Source organism: Lissotriton helveticus, chromosome 7, assembly GCF_964261635.1.
Source record: "Lissotriton helveticus chromosome 7, aLisHel1.1, whole genome shotgun sequence".
In the NCBI taxonomy this organism is placed as follows: domain Eukaryota; kingdom Metazoa; phylum Chordata; class Amphibia; order Caudata; family Salamandridae; genus Lissotriton; species Lissotriton helveticus.
The window spans coordinates 1,821,073,169-1,821,087,046 of record NC_136068.1 but is presented as its reverse complement, the minus strand read 5'-3'; the positions used below and the strand labels follow the sequence as shown (position 1 = coordinate 1,821,087,046).

At 40.8% G+C, this 13,878-nt stretch overlaps 1 protein-coding gene across 1 annotated transcript in view; it reads left to right on the top strand.

Moving 5' to 3' along the window:
- Positions 1-13,878, top strand: part of LOC144770809 (D(2)-like dopamine receptor) — a 160,269-nt gene that overhangs the window by 46,900 nt on the left and 99,491 nt on the right. Inside the window, exon 2 of the mRNA XM_078655576.1 lies at positions 13,509-13,618. Within this exon, the coding sequence (XP_078511702.1) occupies positions 13,509-13,618 (110 nt within the window). The remainder of the gene's footprint in view (positions 1-13,508; positions 13,619-13,878) is intronic.

Below are 13,878 nucleotides of genomic sequence, written 5' to 3'. Positions count from 1 at the left end.
CTCTTAGTGACGTTAATTTTGTGAGTGGCAAAGGGTCAGGACACACTCATTGCTTATGCTATTAATCTTTCAGGGCATGCCCAGTGCTTGCCTGTGACAGTGGAGAGGGTTCAATTGGAGCCACTGATGTTCTCTGGTGACAGGGGGTCCAAGGACTGCTACGTTATGTTATCGGGTTTGTAAAGCGCATGGCTGCCCCAGCGACGGGGCGTCCCAGCGAAGGGGCGTCCCAGCGCTGTGATGTAGGGCACAGTAATAGTGGGATACCTTGGAGTTCTGCAGGTCATGATTGCGGCTGGGTGAGGGTGACACAATAGCATGCATGACTCCTTTTGGGTTTTTTTGGTCCTCATTTATCTTTAAATATGCTTTAAATTCAAGGATGGAAGATTTCCGCCCATCAAAGATAGCCAGATGTTTAGGGGGGTTTGCGGTCACTCCTTACGGAGAGATGGAATGCCCAAAGACTCCGGAAATCCACCCCTTCGGCTTCGTTGTGGTGGGACCAACCCCAATCTTGATTCTTAAGTGGAAATGCTCCAATGACTTCCCCAACCATTGGAGTTTATTTAAAGCATATTTTATAATCATTGGACAAGACAACACAAAATAAAAAATAAACTACGGCCGTGCCCTACAACATGACCGACATATGTGTAAAGGGAAAGCCAAAAAACTAAGTAACAACAAATTTTAATGTATTTCATTAAATTAAGTTAAACCCCTGACCAATTTTTTTAAAATCTAGACCGAAGAACTTCTCTCCACCCACTTATCCCAAATTTCCCAGAAAATGTTTTTTTTCCAATTTGTGCCAGCTTGATCCAAATTCGATACCCTCTGAATGGAATGTATCCACTCATCTTCTGTTGGGGAGCTGGCTGAAATCCATTTAGTGCACAGCTCTCTTCTAGACAGAAGTATTAAAGAGAAGAACAATGACCTATGTTTTTTTGTTAAACAACACCCGGTTAAATCCCTCGGAAGTATCCCAAATATTATGGCCACGGTTGTTAATTTTATTTCAAACCCCATAACATTTGAAATGGTCTTACCTACTTTCTGGCAAAACGAATATATTGCTGGGCAACTCCAAAACATGTGCACCTCATTTGCTTTTTCTTCTCCACATTTTGGACACTTCCTAATTTCTTGACTTCCCATTTTCAATAGTTTCTGGGGTGTCCAATAAGCTTTGTGAACTGTGAAGAGGTGTGTTTTTTTTAAAGGTGCAGCATTTACATAAGACCATAAAAAAGGTATAGCTACTTGCCCCATTTTTTCGAGGTCTTCATCCAGCAGGTCCTTCTTCCAAATCTCATTGAATGAGACCTGCGTATCTTCTCCATCTTGGACTAATAGCCAGTACCACTCTGATACTTCTTTGAGCTTTGTTTTGTAGGAACACATTTTCAATGCTAATCCAGAGTTCCCTTGTAGCTCTTTGCTTGCAGATCTTACCCAACTACTCAACTGGTAATATTTAAACTTTGAAACTGAGTTCTCACATACCGCCGAAAATTGGGGAAAAGAAATCAGTTTTGCATCAAAAATCAGTTGCCCCCAAGTAGTGATAGCGCAGGTGCGAAGGGGGATTGTGAGGGCATCTTCCAGACACACTGGTGTTCCTGGGGAATCCCAGACGGGTGCTACCTCATTGTAATATGGTATCTTTAGAAGACGTCTAACATGGGACCAAAGCTTTATAGCGGAGACCGGCATCTTTAATTTAACCTTCTTAAAGTATTTTGGGTGTCTGAATTTTAAAAGAAAACACCCTGCTAGTTGAGAGAACTCTGCTGTGAGGGCCTTATAGAGTGGAGAAAAGAGTTTGCTTTCCAATATTAAGTGTCGAAAATTTTTCAGGTGGAAAGCGCAGAAGTATAAAAATAGGTTGGGTTGCTATGCCTCCATAAGCTTTTTTCTTTCTAAGTTTCTTTAGTGCGATTCTAGGATTTTTGTTTCCCCAAATAAAACTAGAGAAGAGCCCCTGCACCTTTTGAAACCATTCTTTTAAAAAATCTAGTGGAATAGAATTAAATAAAAAGGTGTACTTTGGCAAAATTGAAATTTTCAATAGGTTTGATTTACCTAATAATGACAGTGAGAGGCCCCCCTATGATTGCAACTGTAACCTGACTTTTTTGGTAACTTTTTCAAAATTAACCAAGGCAATTTTGTCGATGTTTTGGACTATTTGGATGCCTAGATATCTAATTTCTTTTTTTGTATGAGTGCTCCTAACATTGGTATTCCATTTCATTAATTCAGTTTTGTGTTGGATAATACTATATCCGGAGACCTTTCCAAAGCTCTCTAATGTAGACCATATCTCTGGAAGTGATCTTTCTAAATTGCTAGTGTAGATTATGAGGTCATCTGCATATAACACAATTTTTTTTCCCATCCATTACAACTGAAGGGGATGATGTTCTGGCAGGCTCTCAGTGTGCATGCTAGAGGTTCAATGTAGATGTTAAAAAGTAAGGGGGACAGGGGACACCCCTGTCTAGTGCCCCTGCCTATTTGTATTGACCTAGTTAGTTTACCATTAATAAGGATTCTAGCAGTGGGATTCTTATAGATGGCTTCAATTGCTAACAATAGATTTTCACCTAAGTCAAGATGTTGAATTACTTTAAACAAGGAAGCCCAGTTGACCCGGTCAAAAGCTTTGGCGGCATCAAATGTCATTGCCGCCAAAGGAATTTTATAGGTCTGTGCCATATCTATTGCCGCAATTAAGTCATGAGTTAGTTTTCTGAATTGCCTCCCTTTCATAAACCCTTTTTGGTCTGGGCGTATTAAAATACCCATTACTTTATTCAAGCGTTTGGTGATTAGCTGGGAATAAATCTTGTGATCACAATTCAAGAGTGAAATGGGTCTATAAGACTCACAGAGTCTAGGATTTTTATCTGGTTTAAGTAAAATTGTTATCGTAGCCTCTTCCCATGAAACCGGGGGGCTCTGACCTTCAATAAAGGAACAATTTCATCCCTTAAACTAATGTAAAATTCGTTAGGAATAGAATCTGGGCCAGCCGCTTTCCCCCTTGTTAAAGAACTAAGCGAATGAATTATCTCTTCTCTTCATATAGGGAGATTTAATTGCTCTTTTTCATCTTGATGTAGTGAGGGAAGAGCTAGATCGGACAGATATTCCTCCATTCTGTCTTTCTCGAGAGGGGTCTCATCAGTATAAAATTCTGAAAAACTGAACAAACGCCTCCTCTTTTTCGGAATCATCCGAAATGATGTTACCAGTGCTCAAACATCGGAGGTCCCTAATCCAATTTCTTGTTTGGTCTACCTTAGTTTTCCACGCCAAGAGTTTGCTACAACCCTCGCCGTACTCATGATGTGATAATCTACTGACATCCCACTTTTTTTTATTAGAATTTCTAAAAAAATCGTCGAGCTTGTGAGCATGCATGACTCCTGATGGAAGTGCAGAAGTGCATCATCCGAGGTGTATGTGACTACATCCCTGGAATAGCGTAACCAGAGCTACCTGTGGGTGTTATACGCCAATAGCAGAGGCGCTGCAGTTGAGGGCTGAGGAGCATCGTGTGTGGGTTCAGTACAACAGTAGTGAAGATGGTGCATGTCAGGATGGAGGTACATTCTTCAGTCACTGTTTACTCTTCAGTGAGTGGAACACACTAGGACATGGATTGCTGTGAGCAAGGGTTTCTTGAATCTACTGACTAGTTTTCTTAAGGAGAGCCCTCAGTTACATCTAAAGAATAATCGATTAACCCTGGTCTGCTGCCTCATCCTTCCAGTGTCACTGGACCCCCAGTTACACGCACTAGCTTTGTGGTTTTTTGTTTCTTTATTTTGTTATGGACCGTGGAAATGCGCATGGCACTACCTAGTGTGTGCATGTGATGCAGAGGTTCTCCGGAAATAATTTCTAAAACCATGACACCTTTCCCTGAAGTACAAAATCATACATGTACTCGACAGTGGGGCCCATAACACCGCGAGTCACTCACAATACACTTACACCCTACTTCATGGATCGGTGAGATTCAAAGGAGAGCTTCTGTATCATAGTGGAGTTTCTAAACTATAACTGAATATTTATACTATTTACATCTGCAGATTGAATGAATTTACCATGGTTTTCATTATCAAAACATTTATATAGACATGCCATCACTGTGGTCGACGAATCTGCTAGTAAAAAATTAGGCGTAGGAAACCTCAAGACCAGCTTAATTCTCCATTTATCTAATTTTTATTAAAAGCAAATTTAGCATGTCTAAAGTTTATTCACTTTATTTATTTCTTTATTCAAAAACGACATTTTAAAAGGAAAATAAGGATTTTATTTCAAACAGGTAATTTCATTTATTTTCAGAAAATTCAGAAATAGACATTTTATTTAGATTTCAGAAATGCAAGTATTTTAGAAAAAGACAGATAGTTCCCGACATTCATCCTTTCTCCTAACTTCCCTGACTAATAACCTCACCTAAAGTTCAGACCTCATTCAGAAGAAATAGAAAAATGATTCAAAGTTTACATCTCAGGAAAATCAGCATTCGGACAGCATCTCGGGAGGAAATCGAAAAAGAGTTTTTTCCTCACTAAAACCAGCACGTTTTATACCTTTTTCACTAGCTTTATCTATCTAAAAAAGTAACTTTCAGCCTAAATTCAAGTTCTGATTGGACAATTTGGGGTGGATGAGCATCACCTCATCATTACAATATTTGTTTTTCTTCCGTCAGCTAGATTTTTAAATTGGTCATTGTTTTGGGCAATGTCTGGCCTAGTCCTGTTCTCAACTAGCAACTTCCCAAGATCTTCTCACATTCAGAACCATTGTGCTCATCCTTTTTGGCAGCCATCTAGACTTCCAGGCCACATCGACCTTGAACTGCACTCCAGGCACAAGCAGCTCGCATTCGAACTCGGACTTGGGCTTGCGCATGCTCAGTTCATCTTCTATTCGCAGTTTAACAAGTCAGCCATATTTCACTAGGCCTCACAGGCCAGAATGGGAACTATCATAGAAACAAACACAAATGAATGGGGACGCTCTGCTGATTTTAAAGCATTTCTTGTTGGGACTGACCTGCCTGTTAGTTCACAGCTCGCGGAACCCGCTCCGCGGGTCCCGCATCGCGTTGGTGTCATCTACAGCCGCTTCTCAGGTTTGGAGGACAAGTGGAGGGAAGCTTTTGACCGGGGCTGCGAGCGAGTGCGTGCGCTCACGGAGGGACTCCAAATCCCAGGAGCGCCCGCCAGCCCGAAGGAGCAACACCTGGGCCGCTCTCCCCGACCCCTCCCACCCTTCCACCTCTTTTGTGCAGGTCCTATAACAGTCATTAGTACTCCCGCAGCGCGGGAGAGCGCGCGGGAGAAGCCCGGGACAAGGGCGGGACCGTCTGTGGCCGTCCGGGGCCGCAGGAGGCCGGGCTGGGCTAGGTCTCCAACAAATGGACTAGATTGTGTTTTTGGGTACATTTTTAGTATTTCATATCTGTTACCCTTTCTGGTTTTAGTTGTTCTTAGCCTGTTATTTATTGATAATTTTTTCACCAAACCGCATAGTTTCTTAAAGAATGTCTTCTTCTACTCCAAACACCCGTCCTGATCAGGTGGGTGTTTCTATACTCGGCCCTTTGGATAGATTTTTTACCAAAGCTACTAAAGATATTGATCGTGAACTTTTATTGGCAGAACGAAGGGCCGAACGGCGCCTATCAGTAGAGGCAGTTAAAAGACAGGCTTCTTCTGCTAATAGAGGCGTACTTTCTGTATCCACAGTAGAACAGTCGGATTTAGATGCTGAACTTTTTAATACTGATGGGATTCCACAAATCTTTCAGGAAAATCCACCTTTCCAGGGGGGTCAAGGTATGACGGTGACCATTTTGAGTGAATCGTCTATGGCTATTACTGACAATCTTATAGATCTCAATACCCCATTACCCCAGGAAACTAATACTCACTGCCCTTTTAATGTAAACGCTATTCCCCCCCTTTGAAGCTACAAACAGAGGTTGTTAGTTTGTTGCCTTCCCCTCCTTCTCCAGAAACAACTGAGACACACCATGGTCAGAAGCGTAAAAATGGTGTCTCTTCTCCAGCAAGGAAGAGGAGGAGGCGGGGAAACAAAAATAAAAATAGGTCCCTTAACCTATGGAAACCCTCTGGGATGGCATCTCCAAGACCATCATTGCCAGTAGAAATGGGGAACATGGCGTCGGAGGGAAAAATAACAACACAAACAATTGTAGATGGGGAGAGTAATAAAAGCTATAGTACTGAGCTTTTGGAAATACTTGAAAAAATGTTGCAATCATTTGTTTTACCACTTGTAGAAAGGTTAAAGATCATAGAGAAAAAACTGGACTGCCTCCTTCCTCAACCAACATCCCGAGATAATGTAGTGTTACCTATCTTGGTTGCTGGACCTGGAGATCAAAATACCAGTAAACCGCTTAGTCAGCATAATTCCCCCAACAAATTAAAGAAACCAGTTGCTGATAAAAATAGTTTATCCCTGCCAAATACGCAAGTAATTGCATCATCCAAAAACATAGAAAAAGGGAAAGTACCTGTGGCTGTCCCGAAGCCTACAGAACATAAGAAGGCGACCAATCTGGAAATGTCGCATACTGGTATGGCTAAATTGCAATATAAAAATACGGTACAATTACCTCCAGATTCGTATGGTTTTGTTATTGTATTAACTGGAGTTCCAATTGTTGGGGAAAAGGAAATTGAATCAAACAGAAGTTTAAAAAATAAAGTGATTCATTGGCTGTCCGTAAATAGACCACTACCAGCATACTTGAATGGGGACATTATATCCGTTAGGAGGTGTCAATGGATAGGCATACGCCCCAAGGATATAGATGGTGATCTGATTATAGTGAATTTTAAGGAACACAAGGTGGTATCCTATATAAATGATTGGTTTGTTGGTAGTAATGAAGGCGGAGTTTCTACACGTAGTTTGACATATTTTTACCCGGAGAATATGATGTTATCATCAAAAAAAGAACGGCAGAGATATGGTTTAAATATCAACCATTATCCAAAACCACCTATAGAATACTCAGCATTTGACTATAAAAATAGAAATCTTAGATTCAATACCTCAGCCAATCATCGAAATTCCTATTTTGATTTAAATAGCCAATATCGGATTGATCCAAGGGAACACTGGAACATTCCATTGTCTAATATGTTCTACCCCTTGAACCCCCTAAATTTGAATGATTGACTCCCTGTAATTGAACATCCCCTAAATGATTCTGGGACGATAGGAGGGGATAGTATGTCCCCTTCTAGAGGTACGAATACCAGTGAGAATCTGGAAATGAGTAGTGATGAAAAGGACACCTACCAAAATGGGGTATATGAGGTAACCAATCCAGGGGCTAATACCGAAGAAATTGAGGCAGGCCAATGTGGCCAAGATCAATCTTTGGATAGATCGCTAGTGGAAAAAGAGGGTGATTGTGAAAAGGCTCCAAAAACTAGTGAAAGGTGTGGTAATTTTCGTGTACTCTCATGGAACATAGCAGGTTTTGCCCATAGGGAGGAGGATTTGGTATGGGCAGATTTTGTGGATTCTTTTGACCTAGTTTGTTTCCAGGAGACCTGGAGTGTAGTGGACCCAAGTTTGGATGGCTTTCAGGCTTTTAATACCTTAGCGATACCATCAAACTCAGGGCGAGCCAAGGGTGGAATGATGACAGCAATCTCTGTAAAACATAATTCAGTGACCGTTAATCTTGTGGTGGAAAGTACTTGGTACCAGTTGTTTATTATTAAGAACCTTACTAGAGAAACTGTTCTTCTTATCAACTGGTACTATAATATTTTTGACCCAAATAAAACAGAAATTATTGAAAATTTGTATGAAGAGATTGTTAAAGTAAGAAATAAAGTCTTTCCCTTACTTATTATGTGGTTAGGTGATTTTAACTGTGAGCTGTGTAAATTTAGTGGGTCTAAAGCATGTGGGCTGATGGATTTAGATAATCATCCTATGGTCCATTTTTCACATACAAAACAAGGTGAGGCCCTAAACAGCATTTTAGTAAATAATAATCTATTTATCCTTGATATGAATAATTTTATGGGTAATATGAATATGAATACGAATATACCCTCTTTTCAGGGCACAAGAGGCAGAACTAGCACAATTGATTTTGCTATAGTATCTACGGGTTTCTTTAGTTACTTAAACAACTTTAAAATTGAGGTAAACCCGGCTAGTGATCATAACCCCCTAACCCTGAGTCTTACTATAGCTGCTGAACTAAAGTCGCATCAGGAACATCCAGTAGCATATAGTAAGAACCAGGGTATTACTGTAAAGTGGAATAAAGTAGCCGTGGAGGAATTGGAAAAGAATATTTTTAAGGAAAATGCGGCTCAGATAGACATATGTCTATCATCTAATCCGGATCCAGTTCATTTAATCAGGAGCTTCGAGAAGTTAATGGAAAATGTAGCTACACATTTACTAGTAAAGGAAGGGGGGAAGAAGCATGATCTTGGACCTAAATGGTTTAACGTAGAATGTTCTGCAGCCCAAACTACTCTGGCTAAAGCATTGCGTATAAAACCTAGAGATGGTAGTAAGGTTATATTAGCTAGGAAACAATATAGGCAGGCAATTAAAAAATGAAAAATGAATTGAAGTCCAAAGCATGGGAAGATTTGGACAAGGCATCTGACTTAAGGGACAATAGACTCTTTTGGGAAGTTATAAATAGGCCCTTTTTAAAATCAGGGGAAGAAAATACTATGCGAGTTCACCTATCTGAAGAAACTTGGGTAACTGATTATAACAAAATTTTTAACCCCAAAGAGAAATTATATAATATTGCCCTGGAGGAGGATGATTCCCGTTATTTTAATACGGACTCAGCTAAGAAGTTTAGCGATTCAATAACGCTTGCTGAAGTAAAGTTAACCCTGACTTTGGGGGCAGCCTCAAAGGCCCCAGGCCCTGATTCAGTACCTCTAGATCTTTTTAAATCTAATCAAGAGTTTTGGTCTCCCTTACTTATGAATGTTTTTAAGGCAATAATAACTGGCCCAATTCCGATTTTATGGAAAGAGGCCATTTTGGTCCCAATTTTTAAAAAAGGTGACAAGTATGACCCAAGATGCTATCGGCCGATATCACTAATAGACTCAACATGTAAGTTGATGGGTCGGGTGATACTGGCACGGTTGGAAACATGGGCGGAGGCTTCAGGGGTGATTGTAGAATCACAATATGGTTTTAGGAAAGGGAAGGGAACCACCGAGCAGTGTCTGAACCTTGCTTTGATCATGGGCAAGTACATGGGTGCCAGGAATGGCTCTATACACTTGGCATTCATGGACTTGTCCAGTGCTTTCGATACAGTGTGCAGGGAAAAATTGTGGCGCATGATGGCCTCTATGGGGTTTGAAGAACCTCTGGTCACCCTGCTCCGCAGGCTGCACACTGCTACAATGGTAAGGGTCAGATATGGACGTGGTGGGGAAAAATCACAACCAATTTTATCTACTGAAGGCGTCCGACAAGGATGCATTTTAGCACCTTTTTTATTCTTGATTTATACAAATGGTTCGGAGGGTTTTTTGTTAGAGACATCTGCTGACTTTCCAAAAATAAATGGAAAAAGAATCCCAATGTTGTCTTACGCTGATGACACTGTTTTAATGACACTTACCCCAAACAGCATGCAGATTTCTCTGAATGCTTTTGATACCTTCATGGGCAATTTAGATTTAGGTGTCAACTTTACCAAATCTTTTGCCATGACTTGTGGTCCAAAAAATGTGAAGATACGGAAATATGTGGTAAAGAATGCTAACATTGACAAGGTGGATAACTTCTGTTATCTGGGAAACCTCTTTAATAAAAAATTAAGTTGGGAACCATTATTAATAGCACGGGTTCAGAAGGCTGCCCAGTTAATCGAAGCCCTTTTCCGCTTTTCTAGTAAATTGGGCCAACGGCGTGTTGCGGAAATTATATCATTATATAAGGCCAAATGTGTTTCCGTTTTGACCTATGGTTCAGGGGTGTGGGGTTCGGATAAATGTGAAAGAATACAAATTGTGGAGAATAAGTTTGTTAAGCGTTTGTTATGCGTGCCATTGAGTACATCTAATATATTTTGCCATGAGGAAGTTGGTATTGAGTTTATAAATGACATTATTCATGTTGCCCCACTGATATTATGGGCAAAGGTTTGGCAATCAGAAAATTTGAAATTAACAAAAGATATAATCCAAGATTGTCAAAAACTTGATTATTATACCCAAATCCCGTGGCTACGATATGTTAAAGAGACCTTCTTTAAGATAGGTCTAGGAAAAATGTATACAAACCCAGAACTACTTGGCAGGGATACCAAGGAGATTATTAAGAAAGCCTTTAAATCTAGTTTGGGTTCTTTTAGGACAAATGACCATCTACTGAGCGTACAAGGAAAACCAGCTCGCCAGTTCTATTTGTCATATATTATGAACACACAATGGCGCTTTTATTTAACAAGATTTCGCCTTGGTACACTACATTTTTTGTTTGCTTTCCCTAAACAGGGGGGATGGTGGGAAAAGCTACCCAACTGCCCCTGTAACAATAAGGTTTCGCAAAATACTCTCCATCTCTTGTTTTTTTGTACCTTGTATAAAGTTCCAAGAAATGTTTTTCTTAAACCTTTATTGGCATCATTTCATACACGTTATTACAAAGAAGCGTATGATTGTTTGTTGTCCCTATCAACTGTACATATTTGTAATGCCGTCTTAAATTTCATCAGATCAGCTATGGTGATTAGAAACAGATATTAATGATATTCGGACTTTTCAGAAAAGTATGTAAATATGTATAATGTTTGACTAATCTTATGTGATTTTACAAATTTTTTGTTATGTACACTTTTATGGTTTCTATATGAAATCGAAATAAAGTTTTGAAAATTGAATTGAATGTTCATTTTAGAAATGTAACCCTTCTGTTTACCCTATTAGTAGTTACCTATCGAATAAGCAACATTCAGGCGTAATATACTCACCTATCCTTAGGTTTTGCTACAAAATACGTAAACAAAAAGCACATTTATGCCGCATTTCATTACTTCAAAGCTGCCTATTAGTTTAGGACACAACAAAATCACATAATTAGTTAATTATGATTGCAACATAAGCAAAATTAGTTCCCAAGTGTATTTGTGTAGGTGCATTTCTTATTCTAAGTTGGTTAATTACACATACCACTCAATTAGTTCAAGTTATGGTTATGGGAGTGTGATTTTGCAAGGGGTACACAAATTTCCATTCTCCACCTTGCTCCATCACATGGACATCCCTCCTTGCTGTGTCAAAGAGCCAGAGGCAGGCGGGGCAGGATGGACGTCTGCGCACCACTTCCAGTGCACTGCCGGATATACCAGTGCGTACTGACTCGAGCTGCCCTTACACGGCCTCCAGGGCCAGTACACACTGTAATTTCACACAGTGCACAGGAGGTAGAGCGTGCAGGTTCACCATCAGCTTTAGGGCAGTGCAACCTGTACCTCCACACAAGACAACAAGCTTAAGGGGGCAACCTTTGATGACAGGCTGAGGCAAGATCAGTGCTTAATTTGAGCCAGTGGCTTAAAGTGCTTGGAACCGGCACTTAATTGTCAACACCGGCATTAATGACAGTCTGCCACATGGTGGCACTCTTTGTCTAATTTAAAGATGTGCACAACTAAAGTTTGTTATTAATGCAATATATATTAAAAATGACTAACACCAGCTGCGTAAGGTATTCTTTTGCTTTGCGGCCTGGTATATTTTAAATTATCACACTTGTAAGTGTGTGATGGTTAGAAGCTGTGTTGGTACTGTCATTGGCAGCGCTGGCTGGGGCAATAGGTGGTGAAAGCTGCAGTGGCCTCCTGACAAGGGCCCTGACACTTATTTTGTTTACAAATTAAGCACTGGGTGAGGGGAAACATCCTTTACAACGAAACTTTTACAACGCAGTGCTTTTACAACGCAGGTTTTACAAAGAAAACCATTACAACGCATTGCGCTGGGGGGGCGCTCTAGGATAGGGAATAGATTTAATTTACTATCCAACACCTTCCCTAGTGTCCACGGGGACTGGAGTTGGAATAGTAAATTAAACTATTCACTATCCAGCACCCCAAAGCGGTATGCGTTGTAAAGGTTTGCGTTGTAAAAACTGCGTTGTAACAGCATGCGTGGTAAAAGCATGCGTTGTAACGCCATAATCCCTGGGTGAGATAAGAGGAGCTTGCAGAGATCTTTTTGTGCTGGTTTTCAGGGTATAATGGCATGATAACTCTGCTGGCTAATGCACGTGATGTGAAGATCTGTGATTGTGTAGTCACAGTTGTGTCTCACTATAATGAAGCTTAGCAGGTTAATGTTCCTGTGGTAAAGCACATTATGTAACATGCAGATCACATATTTGTGTTTTATGTAGATAGCTTAGTTGGTTAAAGCGTTTGACCCTTTGAATACTTTGAGTTCATAAGTTACAATTCTTCTACTATAAAACATTGGGCTATAAACGGGTATCAAAGCACTACTTGCATATTGCACTGCATTGGTTAAGAAACGTACTGTTTTTTGCCTCCATCTTACTGAAAAGGTTGCTAAAAAGGGTTCATTTAGTTATCAATACAACTTGATTTGATATAACCTGGTGCAAAGAATTGTGTTGGGCTTCAATTTCCAGTGCAAATCCTGAATTGCATTGGACTTCAGCCCTAAAGTAACACAAAGTAGTTTTATGGGCTGCGTTGCATCAAGGTGACATGCCATTGGTGGTACAGGGACGTTCGAAAGTGTTCAACTTTGTGCTGGGAGGGTACCCTTCCAGTATAAAATCTATGCTCGACATCACACACATACACTTGCACTACGGTATTGGCATTAGCGCAAGGCAGCCTAAGGTACATCAGCACTAGAGGCGAGAGCCACAGCACCATATCTAGTGCTGTTGTGCTCTCTCCTTTTCACGCAGTGCAGTAACTTTGATTACTCTGCTGCTTGAAAACATGGTAATGTTGCCCCTTCATTTCTCCAGATCAACTACTCTCAACATATACTGCCTACCAGTATGGATGATATACGATTCCTACTCCTTATAGTCCTCATTGTCTTAAGTAACATTTTCCATACATCGATTTACACACTTGTACGACTCTTTGTCTTTGTATGATATGTTTGTGATGTAAAGCACCCTGAGTCTCTACACTGGGATGAGTAGTGCTATAAAATAAATAAATGTCAGAGAGGGGTTATGGAGAGATAAGGGCACCATTGAAGGGTGGTGACTGAAGGAATCCATGGAGGAGGAGGTCATGGTGGGTGGGGGGGTGTCGACAAAGATTGTTGAACCAGATCTCACCAACGCTACTGGCCACCAGTCTGGACGAACCAGCGGCCTCTGGCACTAGGCAAACTCTGACTTGCATTCGCTCTCTGCTTCTGTCTCTGCCTTCTCAGGTGGTGGGAGAGTGGCGTTTCAGCCGGATCCACTGTGACGTCTTTGTGACCCTGGACGTTATGATGTGCACTGCAAGCATCTTGAACCTGTGTGCCATAAGCATCGATCGGTGAGTGAGGGCCGGAGTGTGCATAGAGACTTGAGAGTGAGGAGGACAGGTTTGCACTGGTGAGAAAGGGGCACAAAGTTTGGATAGTTGAGTGAGGGGTGCAGAGTGGAGTTTGGTGAGCGAGTTGAGTTAATGTTTGTAAAGTTCACTGTTGCTCAAAAAGAGCATCCTGGAGCTAAAGAATGTCACTTATGGAGCAAGAGTGAAAGGAAGAGGAGTGTGAGCAGCCAAGTTTAAGTTATTTCCTGAATGGTAAATAA